An 18,254-nucleotide genomic window follows, 5' to 3' on the forward strand; every position below is an offset into this window, starting at 1 on the left:
AGGAAAATTATGCCCTTCTACCACCCACCCAGCATAGCTGTATGTAGCTATGCTGCCCCTGAGCAACACTATAAAGGTCTGGTCAATGCAACACATTGCACCAATTCAAAGAGGTGCTGCAAGCTCAACTCTTTGATCAGTCTGGATGAGGGTGCAGTTAAGAGTAATTCCTGTTGTCCTTACCTTTGCCTTTTGGGGAAGAGAAATTTGCTATTAGCATTTAGCATCACATTATTCAAATTCAAGCTTTCTTGAGAATAGTGGATGAGGTACAGATGCATCCACAATCACTTCTCCTTACCCAGAGCACAGGATCTGTGTCAGGCTGAGCTAATGGCAGTGGGATGATCAGATGGGGCCAACAAGTTCCTCTACTGCCTACTCTCCTATCTCTAGACAGGTACAGGGAGTGGCTGGAGATCTTGTTTTCCCCTCAGGCCAGCATTTTCTACCAAAGGAGGAGTTCAAGAGGGCAATATTAAAAGGTACAGTAACAGCAAAAACCCCCGGGTGTCTGGACAGGGAGGGCTGTAGAACTGTGGGTGTGGGAGAGGATGAGGTTGGAGTGGTAGAGTCTCCAGTTGTCAGAAAGAGAGAAGACCCCGCCAAAGGGTGGATAACAATCTAAGATAGGATGTATCTCAGGATAACTTTACTGGGGTCATTATATACACAGCCATTACCAGGCTTCTTGTATATCAAGGAAAAGTGGACTCCTGGGATAACAATTATCCCCCTAAAGGAGAAAGCTGCAAATAGGGGAGGGGGTACATGTTTAAACTGCTGATTATCTGCATTTGGTTAGATGAACTTTGACAAAGCATTTAGCTGAATTTTCAAAGCGAAACATAGTTTGCCAAAAAGGTCTGCAAATGACCCAGGCCAGCTTTAGAACCAACAGGGCAGGGTGCTAATGTGTGTGAGAAGCTTGAGGCACTGCTGCTCACTTAGATTTGCCCACATTTTAAAACAATTAGGAGTTAACACTGCCCTCTCTTTCAGCAGAGTATGTCCACCAACACAGCTGATGGCTGAGGTCAGTCTGCTGCTCCAGTGTGTTGGGCCACATTTAACACCGATGTGAGCACAGCTCTTCTGGCTTCACTGGAGGATCTGGCCTGCCTAGCCCCAAACCAAGGAAATGTTTGTCCTGGTTTAACTGAGAGAACAAACACACGCCCTGTTGCTCAATTACATGTTTTCAGCATTTATAGCAAATGAGAAATAATGTATTATATTAGGTTTCTCTGTAGAACAAAAGTTTAACAGTGAGCAACAGCAAGAATTCTTGGCAGTAAAGTAAAAGACTCTTTCATAATACTGGTTCACTTTTCAAAACATTATTTCTGGAATGATACATTTGGCTGCATGGTTTTTCTTGGTAAGAAAACTTGTCCTTTAGGAAATAATCAAGTTTTTGAAATTATTGAGTGCATAGAGGAGGCAGGAGGAAAATGCTTTGAAGAAACTATGAAAACAATATTATCTTTTCAACACTAATTCCCTCCAAGACATTTTCCACAATAAAGCAGAAAAATCTACACATGGTGATATCAATTATTACAGATATTTGTAATATTTAAATAATTTATGCCCTTTAAACATTTCTGCACCAAAGACATGCTAGAGTTTTTCAGAGTAGAAAAACAGGCCTAATAAAAGCAGTCTGAACAAATAGTGTATCCATAATATGGGTAACTGTCCTGGGCTTATTTCAAGCTTATACAGCCATACTTTCAGTTAAACTATACCAGTGTAAAACTGGATCAATCAGCCCTTAAAATTTTGTTTAAGCCAGGATCTGTGGGTTCAAATCACCCCTGTGTGAGAGCAGGGTAGCATGAATCCTTCCATAAAGAACTAAGGCATTGCTGGTAACCTAGATCCATGAGGATCCATGCCCACAAATAGACACATCCGCTTACCGACACACTCGCTCCCAGCCAGGTCCACCAGCTGCAGTCTCGTTTTGACTTGCTTCATTTTCTCAGTTGCTTCAAGTTGCACTGGTGTAGAGGGTCTGGAAGAAGAGGTGGATTTATTGTCTCTCATTTTTTGTGGAAAGGTGCAGGCAACCTCTTTATTTAGTCTCTGACTGGTTTGTTCATCTTCCCATGAAGTACCTGGTTAATGGAAAAAAACCGAAAGAGAGCTTCTCATTGACACTGAAAATTGAAATGGGGCATCGGTAGGGGATGTCCAGTATCTGCTGCTTCAGGCTATTCTAACAGAAGCAATGTACAAGTCAGAATTCATGACACAGGCAGGCTGAATGACTGATTGTACCAGTTGGTAACAAGCTTTGGTGTAGATTGTGTTGTATCCAATATCCCCATTGTTCACACATCTGTGTGTAAAACAAGAAATGGAAGTCCAGTAAGGACTTTAAAGAGGCTCTTTAGAACAGTTTTAGACTGACTGTAACCAAAGTGAAATTTTGGGTGCTTGGGAGCAGTAGACTCTGAAAAGTAGTTCTGTGTATTTGAAATCTCACCTGCTGGTGCTCAAAAAAGATAATCCTCATCCTGCCTCTTCTATTTTGTCCTTTGCTGCTGCTCTCCCTAGAGTTCCTTTAGTCTTCATATCCCACTGCAAGATTGCCACATGATAAGCTAGTAGCCTCAATAGTGTTACTCCCATTTGTTCAGGTTGGCTATCTACTGGTATCACTCCTTAGCAGAAGCATCTGGCTTTCTCTCTTTGATGGGAAGGAAGACAAAAATTCTCTGGGAAAGCTGCTTTCACATTAGCTTAGCAGGAATATGTGCAAAATTGATTTCCTAAAGCAGTTTTTTTTGTTTGTTTGTTTTGGGTTTTTTTTTCTTTTTTCCTTAGTATTCTGGTTTTCATCTATCTTTCTTTCTCTCTCTGAAAGAACAAAAGAATAAAAGGCACATACTCTGCTACAGGTCATAGAGACAACAGACCTCCTTGGATGTTTACAGAGTTCTAGTTGGAATAGCAGAAAGTTTCCAACTGCAAAGCCTGACTTAAGGAGCAGACTGACTTGCATTACAGAGCTCTGTACTTCTCCAAGTAGGCTGCTGCTATTCCCTGAGCCAGATCTACACAGTGTAGGCAAAGCAGCTGCCTTGGTTTACACGGAATAGATGGCTTCAAGGCATACAGTGTCAAACTAAGTGCTCTCCCTCCTCTTTGGTTTTGGACAATGAAATTAAGAAACAGCTCTCCTCAAACAACAGATAATACTGATCAAAATGCTAAAATGCTTAATCAAACCTGAAAAAGTACTGGCTTGTCAACCTTGGCTCTAGGTGCAAAACTCATCACAGACTTTACAACTTTTTTTTAGTGACTAAGGCATCTGACATTGAGATATTTGACAATGGCTTTTAAATCAGGATCCTTTCCTTTTAAACAAGACAGGCTGTGCCGTCACACACAGCTGCAGTGCTGCTCTGCTCCCTTACAGTGCACATCTTCACCTGTACGCTGTGAGTCAAAAGCCAGAGTCTGCATTCAACAACAATTAGACATTTCTGAAGAGCTTTGCTGCCATGCAGCACGACACATTGGGGTGGCTGCAATTAGAAGCTGCAAAGGGAATTCTGGACTAGACAAGATGGCTGCTGCGCTAATGGTGCAAGCACTGAGTTTAGAAAAGTACCATCAGTCTAACTGACAAGAATCTGGAGCTGGCTAGAGTTAACATTGGGAGTGCTGGAGCTGCAGCTTGTGAAATAACTGTGTCTTTTGGCAAGGCCCATAGGTAAGAGAGGGCACTGTTTGTTCTGCTTTGCAGATACTGTTGGTTTAATTTCTGATAGCAATCTAATGGAAAAAATGTTAAATATTTTCCTGCTTTTTAAAATCATATTGTTGTTGCAGAGTATGAAGGATATGGACCACAGCACTGAAAGCAGAGAGCCTAATTATAACATCAGCAAAAGAAAACAAAGTTACCCCCCAAAAGCCTCAAAAGAAAATTGTTCCTCAACCAAGAAAACTGGTAAGTTGTGGTGTAGTAGTGAAAAGTAGAAATATCAACATTGCCATAGTAAATAGGGCAAGTATTTTGTCTTTTCATACAGTGGCCTATTATTAAAAGTTCAAAAGATTCTGAATTTAAAGGACATTTTTGCAAGGCAAAAAGAATAAATTTAATTCTTTCTCAACCAAAAGCATATGATGATCCCTAAAATTTATGGTTAGCTTAACCACAGACTTTGTATGACATATAATTATTCATTCTAAGTGATTTAACTACTTCATTTGGCTACCTTATCAAGATCTTTACTATAACTTATGACTTTCTGACAGTACTTATTCATTATAAGTTGCCTTATTATTATATTCATTCATTATAGTTGCCTCATGCAATAAAACTTCAACAACTCTGAAAGTGAAAGCACACAAAGTGCAGCTAACATTTTATGAAACTGGAAGTGGCATTCAAACATGAAAATGGTCTTTATTTAAGAAGGAACACAGAAGTTAGAAAAATGGAAAAGAACTGAGGGAACGTATCAAACATTGGGAAAAGGAAGGAAAAGCAATATGAAAACCTCTCAGTCCACAGACTGTTTTTCTAAAACCAACTATCTCTAGATGTATTTTAGTAACATCCTACTTACCAAAGTTATCTCCAAAGACAACTGTGGTTATGGTCAGTGTCACTACCAGATGAGAACGAGAGGAATGAGCATGGACCAGTGTTGGGTGCGTGACTCTCAGCTGTAGGCCTTTGTTGACGAGATGCAAAAATTCAGATGCATTTTCAACAGTCCTAAGAAGTAAAGAAAAGAAAGGATATTTAACTGACTGGCAGGAAAAAATCACACAACAGAGGTGACAACTTGAATGAGAACCTCAGCATTTCCACTTCCCACTCTTCTCCTTATACTACTCTCAGTTTTGTGCAGCACAAGCAACTCTATTTTTCAGGTGGGATAAAGATGAAAATTCAAGCTAAAATCTGCTACACAGTCCTGAAAGTGCTGCAGAAGTGGCCTGCCAGCCTTGCAGGTCCAGAGGTACTATAGCTCAGCTCTTGAAGCAGTAGACATTTCTTTATCTCCATACTTTGGAAGAAGACACAGGTTTAGACATTGCTGGAATCTCTGGTCTTACAGAAGTAGATTTGTCCAGTTTATGCTGAGGCAGCTCATTTTCTTAGGTTATGCATATTCTTAGGTTATCAGATTTTGCCTAATCCTTAAAATTAGGCAAAAAATTTATTAGGCAAAAAATAAAATTATGACTACGTATCACAGCTGGGTCACTGAATGCTCTGTAACAGCACAACCATTAATAACTCTCATGACAGGCCACAGGCTTGGTTCCACAGTGCTGCAGTCAGCAAAAAGCAAGCATGAGATAAAAGGCAAGTTCTTTATGACTTAGATTTGACTGATTTCATTAAAAGTCACCCCAGACACAAACTTATTTTATGCCATACTTGAAGAGTTTAGAGACAGAAGAACAAAATAAAACACTATACTCAACTAAAACTATTTCCTCAAAAACCTAAACAAGGGCATTTGAAGCACAGAAGAACATTTGGCCACACCATATCTATAGGCACTTAGGAGAAGCAGCCATCTAAGTGCAGATCCCTGTGTATCCAGGGCTGTAGGAGGTAAATAATCACTACAGACTTCCCCTGTCAATCCTGAGCCACACATGCCAGCCTCTGGGCACCCACTGGGGATGTCTCCTGCTTGTTTGACCTGGTGCCAGCAGAGAACCAGTGGCTCTAGCTCCTACAGTCAGAGCCTGACACTGGGGTGATCTGGCTATTGCCTCACATCCAAGGAGGCACACATCCTGCCTTCCCAAGCCTTGAACTGCATCTTCCAGTGGCTAGTCAGCCAGGACTGGAAGGCCTGACAAGGAAGCAGCCTTGGCTAGGATGCAGCACCAGGCTGTTAGCTTCTGCAAGCTGCTGCTGTGAGCTGGCAAAGGGTTGGTGCTCCAAGATGCTGCCCCATCCCTGCATTTGCCAAGGAAGACAGGGCTCAGGGTGTGCTGTCAGTGCTGGTCACCTATGGCTGGGAAGCTGCAGCTGGATTTGAAGACAAGCAACATCCCAGCCCAGTGTGGTGAGCTTGGTACAGAAGCTCCTCCGCAGGACTGACAGAAATAATATTTTAGTATAATCTCTACGGCTTCATCGTGCTCTACGTGCCACACGTTCCAGGACCAGATTCTACAAAGAAAAGCCCTATTGTGGTTACGTTAAAAATTTCATGCTGGAAGTTCTCCAAAATCAACCAAGCTATAAAAGAAAGAGACTGAGGGTTTTGTGATTCAGTAAGATGAACATGTTAGCAGGAAAGAGACTACTGTACTTTAGTGGATATATGGAGAAGCCAATGAGACCCAGCAGGCCAATATATTCTGATGAAATATTATCATAAATGAGGATGTGTTTTTATTCAAAGCACCAGCTGTTTACTTTAGATTTCAGGCAGCTGGGTGGCCTCACTCGATGGTTCCTTTGCTTTGTTTGGATTTGTTTTTTCTTATTAACCTTTCTATGTAATTATTAATATAACCTGTTTATGAATTGGACTTTTTTCACTGCTTGCATTGTAATTGAGATACAAGTCCATATTTTTATTTATATTTGCATTAGAATTTAGTATTAACTGATAGAGATAAGTGGCTTTTAAGAGTTTTAGTTCAAGGCTCCAGGTTCCTTTGCCATAAATTAAAATTTACAGAAATAAACAGAGTAGCCATTTTATTAACTAGAAGGACAAATGAAACCTTATTGCAGATTGTTTTTTGTCTCTATGGCACAAGTCCCACTGCTTCTCACCTCTACCTTTCCCAAAACCTATGAAAAGAGATGGGTCACCCACTAACTATGCAAAGCTCCCTTGGGAAGTGGAACAGGCATTTTTCAGGAATAAAATTATGCTAGGTCAGCATCTTAGTTACTGAAATACCATAACTAAAAACTACTTGGAGGTTTTGATGAAACAGGGAAAGTTCAACTCCTAGCATGCCTACACTACATGCACCCATCTTCACTTTCTAAGTCATATGGCTCCTTTCCTGTCTAGTCAAAGCAAAAAGATTAGCTCCTCTGAGAAAAAACAGCTTAAGTTCTGCTCCCAGCCTCTTCTGGAGTTTTTCATTCCATGGACAGCAGAGCCTTAACTAGATACTAAAAGTAGGAGTAGAGTCACAGTTGGGGAAATACAAGAATAGAGACAGAGACAAACCCACTAGTCAGCATAATACAGACAGAAAGGGCAAAAGGATTCATCAGTTTAAGCTCCAGTCACTTTTCATTCATTCCATGTTCTTATGGAGCAGATTGCAATCAAACTTGCAGAATTTTTATGGAAATTGTATTTAACCTCAAGACCAAAGAGCAGGCAAACCCCAGATAGAAATGTCAATCCTTCTGAGAATGCTGCAGTGCTTATTATTTCATAGAAAGAATGGGGAATCCTATAGCTCCCACAGTGAAGAAAACTACTTGATAATTTCTCTGGGTTCCCACTTTTCTATGAGCAATTAAATTGCTAGAAGTTACAAATCAATAAATACATATCACTAGGTAGAATAAAAGTATGATTGCACAGCCCTCTAGTACATTCTTGTATTTTTATCAAGACTTGCTGGGAATAGCATTAACTCCATATAAACAAACTACTGGTCTGCTTATGTGACTAAGTCCCACTGGACAAAATTATTTCCACTGATGGTGCATTTTATTTAATTGGCATGGGATGCGTGTCATATCTGACTGTTAATTCCCCTTGGAAAAGTAGAGATTAGACCTTGACAAGAATTATTACAGAGAAGGAAAGAAAAACATCACACTTCCTCAGAAACCTAGAAAACACTAATGCTGTTCTAAACATTTCAATAGAGCAAGATGTTTCTTTTCACAAACATTATTTACTCAATGAGCAGGACACTTCTTTATGTGACATTTTGACAATGCACGTGCTCCCTTCTGGAAACTGTTCTCATGCTGGGTGCTCACAGAGAGATGTCCAGTTTAATTCCACTGGGTACCATCACCTCTCTGGTGCTATTAGTACTGCTCATCCTAATTTATTTTTCTTTCTAGCTAATGTTGATTCTACTAAAGTAAGGCCCAAAGAAAGGCCACAAAAATGGTAAAAAGCCTAGAGGGGAAGCCACAGAAGCTGAGGTCACTTGTTCTATTCATCCTGGAGAAGAGCAGACTGATGGGAGACCTCATTGCAGTTATAACTTCTTTGTGAGGAGAAGCAGAAGGGCAGGAGGCAAACTCTTCTGTCTGGTGACCTAAGTGAACAGCTGGAAGTTGTGTCAGGGGAGATTTACTTTGGATATTAGGAAAAGGTTCTTCACGCACAAGGTGGCCAGGTACTAGAATGGGATTCTTGGGGCTGTCGTGTGCAAGGCCTGGAGCTGGAATCAATGATCTTGTGGGCCCCTTCCCAGGGGCTCTCAGGACATTCTACAATAAATGACACAGCCATTACTAAAATGAAGCATCTGAAACAGATTCTCTCTTATTAATGGATGAAATTTTATGAATGCATGTTTTTTAACATCTAATTACCCAAGGTATGTTTTTTATACATAAGAAGAAAGCACAGTACATTTGATTTGTACGCCACATTTACATAATGCCATGAGTACTAGAAGTCTTTATACTGCTTAGTAAGTAAAATAAGGCATTAAAGTAAGTATAGCTACAGCCTTAAATACCCTAGTAGCTTTCTCTATACTGTCAAGTTGTGTAAATAAGGATCAAACCTGGCATACACCAGTGATGGGAAGGTACATCTTAAAAGCGATTGGTGGGAAGCTTTGCTGCTTCTTAGCTTTTAGTTTGAAGAACCTCGATTTTCAACACCTACCAGTTCAAATGCCAACATAACAATTCCAGTTATGAAAACAGGACATTAAACTATATTAAGATGGGTATTTGCATTAAAAGATCACTTAAAATCTTATTCTAATTTTTTGTAACTCAAATGCATAAAGGGAAAGCTAACACCCTACAGCTGCCTAACTATTTGCAACTGGTATGTAAATTTCTATTGTAATCTGTAGATTTTATAATTCAGTAAGACGAATGGAAAGCACTTTGCAACTAGATTATCCCTTCTTTTTCTACAGCTGACAAGATGCCCATAGATCCAGCAACAAGAAAATGTGCAGCAATCTTCAGGCATTCTGAGTGGAAGGCACTTAACACAGGAGTATAACTCAAATTGCAGTTATTTCTGGAAGTATTTTTAAAATTTGTAGCCAACTGCAGTCTAATAGACTGAGCTAACAGAAGCAGAACTGCTCCTTTGCATATGGTAAGGACTCATTGTTTAGAACCAAAGTGGTGCTCACAATGCCATTTTGTAACAGCTCTACAAGGGGTTAGCCCCAGATGGTGTTTGGATGGTAGGAACAAGCTGGGTACTCACTCCTGTGTCAGCAATGGCACGTCGCTCTTCCCTTCTCTGGTTGTGACAACATCACGTTTGACGCCAAACACTTTTCCATAATTGTCTTTGGCCAGAAGATCAAAAATTTCATTATTATACACTTCTACAACAGAAACCTCAACCCAGTAACTTCCTGGTGGCTTTTCTGAAATAAGCCTGGCAAATAAAAAAAGAGAAAAATTTCAAGAAAAAGAGCCCAAAAATGTTGAAGTCAAACCTCAAATGAACAATCTATAAATAGAGATCTATTCTTTAAATGTAAAATAATTGCAATCTGATAAAAGCATTTACTAAGTATCTGCAGCCATGGAATTGCTTCATCCATATGCTAATGTTAACTTTAAGAATCAGAATATACAATTTATTTATACTTCAAAAAGTAAATAGAATTTAATTTTCCAAACAGTTGTGTCAGCTTGTTTTTTCCACTAGCCTCCCACCTCAAGATATTTTTTATACCATTTCTCTGTGGGCAGTTACTGCACTCAAGGCTCAGAGTATAAAATCTGGCAGAGTGCAAGCAATGAACAGAGATGGGAAACTGTATCTGTAAAAAGTTATCTGTTCACAGCCTCAGAAAATGCATAAACTAAGGGCTTCTCTATTCAGGAGAGTATTTACAGTTAGACAGTTATTCTCATTCAAAATTGGTTCTTTGATTTAGCTTATACCCTTCTCCAAAACAAACAGGCTTAGCTGGAAAAACTTCTAATGGCTATTCTACTATAATATTGCAGCATATTAGTTCAATCCTGTATTAGGTTCAACTAAAAATAAATCTAAGAACCCTTAAAACAAGAACAGGTTGTAGTTAAAAATTTTTACTATCCTTCTTCCTTGGGACTAGGCTCTAATTTAAATCCTCTTCATGTATTCCAGTTGTCAATTTTCACAGAACTTTTTGGAACTTAATTATCTTTTGGACTCCCACAGCTATGGTTGAAACATTTGCAAAAGTTTCACTAGAGTCTGAAAGCCAGATGGACAGACAACACACAGTAAAACTGCATAATCTTATTGTCTTAGAAAATCAGATTAAGCCAGAGAGAGACTAGAAATCTATATAAAACCTCAAATATCAAATGGTGGTCAGAGAAGCTACAACTATTGTGAAGCTGAAATCTGCAACCATAAATAAACTACAAACATCATTTCACCCTTTCGATACAGTTTAAAGTGACTGCCACTGACAGCAATCCTTTACTTAGTTTTTACCTGAACACTTCTTGGGTAGCTCGAGGAATAATTCCAAGTTCTGACTCCTCTTCTATGGAGAATGCTGAATTCCCCTCTAACTGTGGTCCCAACATTGTGTATGTCTTCCCACTTCCAGTTTGCCCATAAGCCATGATACACACATTGTACCTGAAAAACAGAAGTGCTGTAATTTATTTTACCATTACCAAATGTGTCTGTTAGGTGGCAAGTCAAACTCCAAACAATTTGGGAACACAAACTTAAAAAAGAAAATAAAATCTCTGCCCCTGATTTCTTTCTGCAGATCTCAAAGTCTGACAGAAATTACTGTTCATAACGTCACCTAAACAGATTTTATTTTTTAAGTAGAGTTGAAGGGATGCTTTCAAGTAGAAGTTTAAAGGATCCTTAGCTTGGAATGACTGATGCTGTTGGACCTCCTTGCCTGCACAACTTTCAGCTTTTTGTACTGCTGAGCTGCTTTTTAATCAGCTCCTGAATCACTGCAGTTTACAGTACAGCATTTTAAAGTAAACCATTTCTGGGCTTGATTTGTGTTACAGTGCTGTGCTGCAAACCACTGGACTTGTATCCTAACAGTTGGGAACTCTTCATCTCTTGTAGCCTTTTTCAGGCAGGCTCACCAGTCATAGCCTTCAAGAGAAGACAGCCCTAAGAATAGGAGGCACAAATTTTAAACCAAGAGCACCAGTTGAGAATGAGCATGCACACAATGACTACTATGGGACAAAGGGGGCAGGAACTAACTCTGATAACGACGGGTAGAAAATGAAAATGTACAATATCAGTTCAGAGGAACAGGCACCTATGAAGCATCATCTTCTGAAGCAGACAAGTTAATATGTCTAATGAACAGAACTCTGAAAATGCCTCAGGTTGCGCTGAAAATAATAATAGAAGAACTGTTCACATCTGTGAGCACTGTTGTGGAATCTGTGCCACAGGGATCTAAGCTGAGATGTATGAATCCTATCTAGAAAGTGTTTTACTAACACAATCAGATCAAAGTCAACATCTTAAGCAAAATAAGTGGGTGGATACAGAAGCATCCAGCCACAGCACTGCTTTGTGTGAAGGACCAACACTGTGCTGTGCAGCTGAAGTTTTGCCCCTCCTTGGCTGTGCCTGCTCTGCTGCCCCTGCCAGAAACTCAACGTTGACCACAGTACTGTGCCAGCCAAACCCTTGGAGGTACACATTTATGCTGACATTAGCTGAACCTTCGAACACAAGAAGTACTTCACAGTTTACAGAAACTTCTGCTCTACTGAAGAGTTGCAAGAATGGGCCTGCTCCTGTTCTGCCAGGGAATAAAATTTCAGTGCCTAAGCTACCTCCTCTATGGGCAGACCTGAAACAGCTGCTTTTGATTATCTGATGCTTTTCCTCGTATCAAAAATGTACTTTCAAGCACATGCCTGCATATTTCAATGGACACCCCTCATCTAATTGTTTTAAACGTATGGTTTCAAGTCGTGAAATACATGCATACTAAACATGCCTATAAGCAATTATTTCAGGAGGATTATTTTGAAAACTTTCACTTGTTAGTAAGAAATGTGGGCTGATAAGCCACACGGAAAATACCTGGGTACCCTTTCTGGGAATGTGAAGTTAAAGTTGCAGTCAATGAATCTATAGTAAAGTCCCTCCAGATTTTTGCATGCACTGTAGAGTATAAAATAGGAGTCTAGTCATAGATTTGATGAAGTAAAGGAGATAACTAGAAAACAAAGAGCACTAGAGTAAAATTCAATGTGATAGCAATTAGGGCTGTAAATCTGAAATGAAGGATTTCTTGAAGTATTCACTGCTGACATAACTCAGTAGAAAAGCTCCCACAATTTTTGGTAGGTTTTAGCTAGACTAACAATGAGTAATTTTCACAGTTCCAGCCCTCATACACACTGCCTGGACAACCTTATTGAGACTTCCAGTCTTATCTCAAAATTAAACAGATCTTTGGAACCAAAAAGGGATCCAGATGTTTTCCTTAGGAAAAACAGAATTAATCTCCTTAGAAGTTGCTCCTAAAGGACTTTCCTATAGTCCAGCTATTTAAATTTTCCTTAATTCCTGCCAGTCATAAGACAGTAAGTATCATGGACAAATAGTTCTGACAAGAGACAGATGATATAATTAGAAGTTAAGTGGGAAGAGGATTGTAACATTGAAGACAGAGGTGCGAGTCGGGTATCAGTCAATGGTAACTTCTCTGCCAAAGCCAAAAGAGTGTTTCAGTCAGCCCAACTGAGCTAAAACTGGCCAAAGCAGTATCATATCTAAGTAGGTACAGGAGATAATGAATTGCTGGGGGACTCAACAAAAGGACAAGCAGCAGACTACTTTATATTTATCTATACAATAATAGTTATTTATTATAGTTTACTTCATTGGTGTTCTAGCTCCAGCACAAAGCTTTCAAACAGAGAAGTCTGAAGAATTTTGACGATTCACCTATGTGCCATGATATTTTTCCTTCTCCACTTTATTATTATATATAACAGTTATATTGCTTAGAAAAGTTCTTACTGTCAAGCTAAAAGACCAAGAGTTTTGCAGCGCTTCTCTCCTGCAAAGAGTGTGGGTGCTCACTCTAGCTTACCCCTAGGATAGAACACTGTTAAAGGAAATGAAAGGAGGTGAAATTAAAATAAACAAGTTGGATTCTTCAACGTTGTAAAGAAGTTATCTTACTCCCTTGTTGGCCCTGTATGGCTCATGGTAAACTTTGAAGCCTGCTATACTTTGTCTGCTTTACATACAGAACAATCTTTTCTTCCTGTATATTTGTAGTGAAAAATGAAACAATCCATTAAGAAAGAAAAACATAGAAAAAATAAGGAAAATGAGAGAACGCTCCCTTCTACTCAAGCTAAAAGTTGTTACAGACCACTTTGGAACCCAGACTAAAACAATCAGGAACAGCAAAGAGGTTCAAGGTTCAGACTAAGTATGTCTGTTTCCCATTTACAGTGGGAAGGCTGCTGTGCTCATATGCATAGACTTGCCTTTCCTGAGGATCTGCTTCTGTTTAAACAGCACTTCTGGAAGAACAAGACAGGTCTTTTGATTTCAATAACAGAACATTTCCTAACTGAATACAAAAATTTAGTTTTTAGGACAGGATTCTCCCCATGTAAAAATTAGTAAGTGGGAAGTACAGCAGATCAAGGTACAGATCAGATACATCTGAAGACACTTTAACGGATGTGCTGAACCAAGGCAAAATTATGACCACTGAAAAAGGAAAAGTAGGGAGAGAAAGCAGTAGTTTTAAGACTTCTTTAAACTCCTGCAACCTAGTGGTCCTGAGATTGATCAGCTACAGAACTGTGGTTAGTCATCACTGGTAAACAAGAATAATGCAATCTATTACTTCCCTCAGGCAGGGAGCCCTTGGGGGTCTCTCTGTGGCATACGGAATTCCCAATATTAACAGTATCTTTAGATACCTATTCTAGAATACTTTTAAGAAAAGGAACCTTGGAAACTTCAGTGCGCAGGCTTCTGGGAACAAAGATTGCCACTGTTCAACTCTGCCCCTGTGAATGGAAAGGCACTGTCGTTTCCTCTACAGGGAGCAAAAGGTCCATGAGAGACTTACCATGTAATTAAGTGGTATTGGAACAGGGATGAAAAAGGAGCAGAGAGGAAGTTGTGTGTAAAAGACAGCTCAATCCTCAAGGATTACAACAATATGCACATCAAAGCTTCTTTGAAAGAGTAACTTAAATCGGCTCAGTACTTACGAAAAATCACACTTTATGAGCTTCGGTGGCTAGAAGTAATTTCACGTATTTGTTAGCACTTGTTACTGATCAGTTTTGTATTCAAACCAAAATTCTGTTTTACCCCAGTGCCTGAAGGAGCAGTACAATGACTGAGAATGCTCAGTTCTGGTTCTACCAGGAACTGATCACACCACTCGCTATGGCTTGTGCTGGACAAAAAACCAGAACAGAGAGCAGCACTGGCAGGCCTTTTGCATTGAACACAACATTCACAGTGAGCAGGCACACTGTTAGAAAAGATGCATCATACAGTGTCTGCAACTGGAAAAGTTATAAAACACATCCTAAAGAATACAAAGAAAAAAAAGACAATATCTTCCATTAGAAGCATCAGTTTGACAAAAGCAGATCAGAGAAACATTTTTTTTTAATTTATTTTTACAAATTTGTCTGCTCTGCTAAATTTTGTTAGCTGTATTTACACTGTTTATACAGGGAAACAACATTCACTTGGTGGTGAGTAGAAAGAAAACAGAGAAATGAAACTGCAAAGCCATAAACCTTGACTAGATCTCCATTATCAAGGATTTCTTTTAATTTATAGATTTCAGTAGATTATTGCACTTTAGCTTTCTTACTGCAACCATTTAACTTACCCATCCAGGAGAGATGTTAGCAAAGGGGCCACATCTGCAAATACTGTATCTTGAGACTCCAGGTCATTGTAAACTCTGAGGAACAAAGTGCAATGATTAACCAAAGAAAAAATAAAAATGTCACAAGAACACAGGCCATAGAAACTGTAGGCCAGTGACATAAAAACTGGGACCTGCTGATATTTCTGTGTCAGAGAAATGAAAATGAGAACTCCAAAGTTCTCATTCACATTTCGGGAGCAGCTGTTCTGTGTTTTGGGGAGAACAGCACATAGGTGTACCCTTATAGATTTCTGAGCTCATCTTAAACCTCCTGCCTACTCCTCTGGCACACAGAATCTTTTTTCTAGGCTGTACTGGATCCTTGCAACTTTTTCCCACCTACTAGAATGTGAAATCGCCCTGCTGCCTGGGCTTCCTATGTATCACATTATGGAAGACAGTGGTAGGTTGTACTGCCCTTTAGATGTGGGTAAAGTTTGGGGGAGCAAAAAAAAGAGAGACAGAGACTGCAAACTTGCTGAGGACTTGTCTCAGAAGACTCAGTGGCACAGCAGAAACCAGAATGCTCCTGAAGGTCACGTTTAAGGATGCACTGTATTTGTGGGCAATATTAGTATTTCCACCCCCAGCCCTGATGAACTACCTATTCTGAAACCAACACTTCTCACTCAAGGGAAAACTTTCTTTTACATAATGATGTGGAGTGCAGACCTATTTTTAAACAGAATGGAAGACAATTAAATTGTATGAGTTATTCCACCTCTCAGAAAAGAGCAATGACAGTTCAATACTTGGGCCAATACAGTGATGTCTGAAACAACTCCATATGTTTTTTGAATGCAAGGAGAAAAAAAAAATCAACAGTTATCTTCAAAGAAATCTTATCTTTTATCCAACCCTTTCAGGTTTGTACAACATAAAATCAAGACCTGAGAATAGGAAATCATCAGAGAGAGGAACTTCTGATCATAAAACGTGGATATTCTAACTCAGTCATTTCTTCTGTAGCACACCAAAAATCTATCCTCCCCAAGATTACAGCCTGCAGCACCCATTGTTTATACAAGATGAACAGAATCTAAAACATGAATGTCATTACCCACAGTTAAATATTTGAGGAATGAATGTTGATCTTTTGAAAAAGTTTCCTTTTCTGGTATCTTTCTGTGGTGTTGTTTGTTTTTTGTTTTTTTTTTTTGTCTTGCACTGTTTTCCAATAGATGAGGTATGTTCTTCATAGCTCACAGCAAAATGGCTAATTGGAAACAGCAATTTTGGTGGCAGCAAACATTACGAAGCACAGTCACTTCTCTGTACACCAGTACACTTCACTTAACAGTATCCCACAGATTGTACAGGATACAACAAGTTTAACTGAATAGAAGTGTGCTCTTCAGCATTTACTCAAGCTTCTCTGTATATCTGACAATGATCTGTCTTGTACAGTCTATAGACTGCACAAATAGAGTTTTTATATTCATGCTCTCCATAAATGAGATCATACAGAGGGATGGATCACTGATAAACAGATACGAAATTGGAGCAAATGCACTGAACTCAGCATGTTTCCTGACAACAGACAGAGGAAGGAACAAGAAACAATATGGTGGCCAGAGACACAGTAATTCATCTCTGTGCCTCATCCTAATCCTTAAAAGCTGTATATTGGCCTCAAAACTGAAATATGAGTTGAATCTCTGTTTCAAAAAAAAAATATTATTAGAATTAGCATTCAGTTTCTTTCTGCATCTTGTTAAATTCTTGGCACAGAGCAACATCCTGTGGCAACGTGTTCCACAAACTAATTGTAAGCTGCATGAAAATGTACTCTCTTTAATCAGGAAAGGAGCATTTGTCTGGCTTGATAGACAAATAGTGCTTGTATTGCCATTCCACTGATGTGCCATCACAGTGCACTGAGAAACCAATAAATATGCAGGGATGTGGCACAGTTCAGACTGGGAGAACACGGGCACTGAATACTCTGTCCCTCCTTTTCATGCACATGAGCATATACTTCAGTAAACTTTGTACATCCAATCTGCAAGGTCAATATAAAAGAGCAAAACCACTTCCAAACACTTTTCCCTGCTTCATCAACCATCTACAATTGATGAAACATTCATTAGCACCCAGTTCTCCATCTTAACCCACTAGGTCTCTAACTCAGTGCATGTTGAAATATTTTTTCTTCACACATCAAAACACCTCAGAGCTACTATGTAAATTTGAAAAAAATAAAAAAGAAAAAAAAAAGAGAAAATACTAAGAAAGGCATTTCAAAGATTAAAACATTTACAATTGATGACTTTTGTTGCCTAAGAAAGCAAACACATTGCTACTGGCCACAACCCAAAACCCCCACAACCACAATCAGTCTTAGCAGTTCATTTGCACAGCAAAGTAGAAACACAGAATCAGTTAGCTTGGAGAAGACCTCCAAGGCCATCAAGTCCAACCTTTGGCTGAATGAATGCCACCTTGCCAACTAACCCACAGCAGTAGGTGGTGCCACATCCAGTCGTTACTTGAACACTTCCAGGGATGGTGACTCCACCACCTCCGTGGGCAGCCTGTTCTAGTGTTAAAGCACCCTTCCAGTGACTAAAATCTTCCTGATGTCCAACCTGAACACAGGCCAGACACACACCTAAGCCCTAGAGCAGCTTGAGGCCATTTCTTCCAAGTACAGCCACAGCTGGGGTCAGTACAGCTATGTTAGGGTCAGGCTCCAGTAGCTGATCCCAGGAAAGGCACGTGATTCCATGTTACAGTAACTACTCAAATATTTACTCAACTTCCTAAAGGGGTTTTACTGCCACTACTTAGCTGCTGTGGTTCAAATGCTATCCATACTGAAATAAAGTGGTTTAAAGTAATCTTGAACTAGTTTATGCTACACTGCAACCACAGCCTTGGCTGAAGCATGGACAGCCACTTCATTATCTATCTGAAAACATGAATGATGCTGCGAATCCAAAGAATCTCTTTCTAAAACACCATGGGTTTTTTTACCAGAATGATAGATTTGTCCCTGTGTACTGATTAATGTGAATTTCAGATTGAAACTTCTGAGCTTCCTTTTAATTTTGTTAACTGATTTGCCAATAAAATTATAAAAGCATAACATGTTGAAAGCTGGAATTTTCTTCCTGAGCTGAAATCAAATATTTTGACATTTATTAGTTCCATAAAACATTGCTAAAAAAAATAAACACTGTAGA

At 39.4% G+C, this 18,254-nt stretch overlaps 1 protein-coding gene across 1 annotated transcript in view; it reads right to left on the minus strand.

Annotated features, from left to right (window-relative positions):
* KIF25 (kinesin family member 25) overlaps nucleotides 1–18,254 on the minus strand; it is a 40,562-nt gene that overhangs the window by 1,954 nt on the left and 20,354 nt on the right. Inside the window, exons 9-13 of the mRNA XM_062489159.1 lie at nucleotides 15,028–15,102; nucleotides 10,635–10,784; nucleotides 9,399–9,575; nucleotides 4,596–4,747; nucleotides 1,926–2,123 (exon numbers count right to left, since the gene is read on the minus strand). Of these exons, the coding sequence (XP_062345143.1) occupies nucleotides 1,926–2,123; nucleotides 4,596–4,747; nucleotides 9,399–9,575; nucleotides 10,635–10,784; nucleotides 15,028–15,102 (752 nt within the window). The remainder of the gene's footprint in view (nucleotides 1–1,925; nucleotides 2,124–4,595; nucleotides 4,748–9,398; nucleotides 9,576–10,634; nucleotides 10,785–15,027; nucleotides 15,103–18,254) is intronic.

The sequence above is a fragment of the Cinclus cinclus genome, chromosome 3 (genome assembly GCF_963662255.1).
Source record: "Cinclus cinclus chromosome 3, bCinCin1.1, whole genome shotgun sequence".
In the NCBI taxonomy this organism is placed as follows: domain Eukaryota; kingdom Metazoa; phylum Chordata; class Aves; order Passeriformes; family Cinclidae; genus Cinclus; species Cinclus cinclus.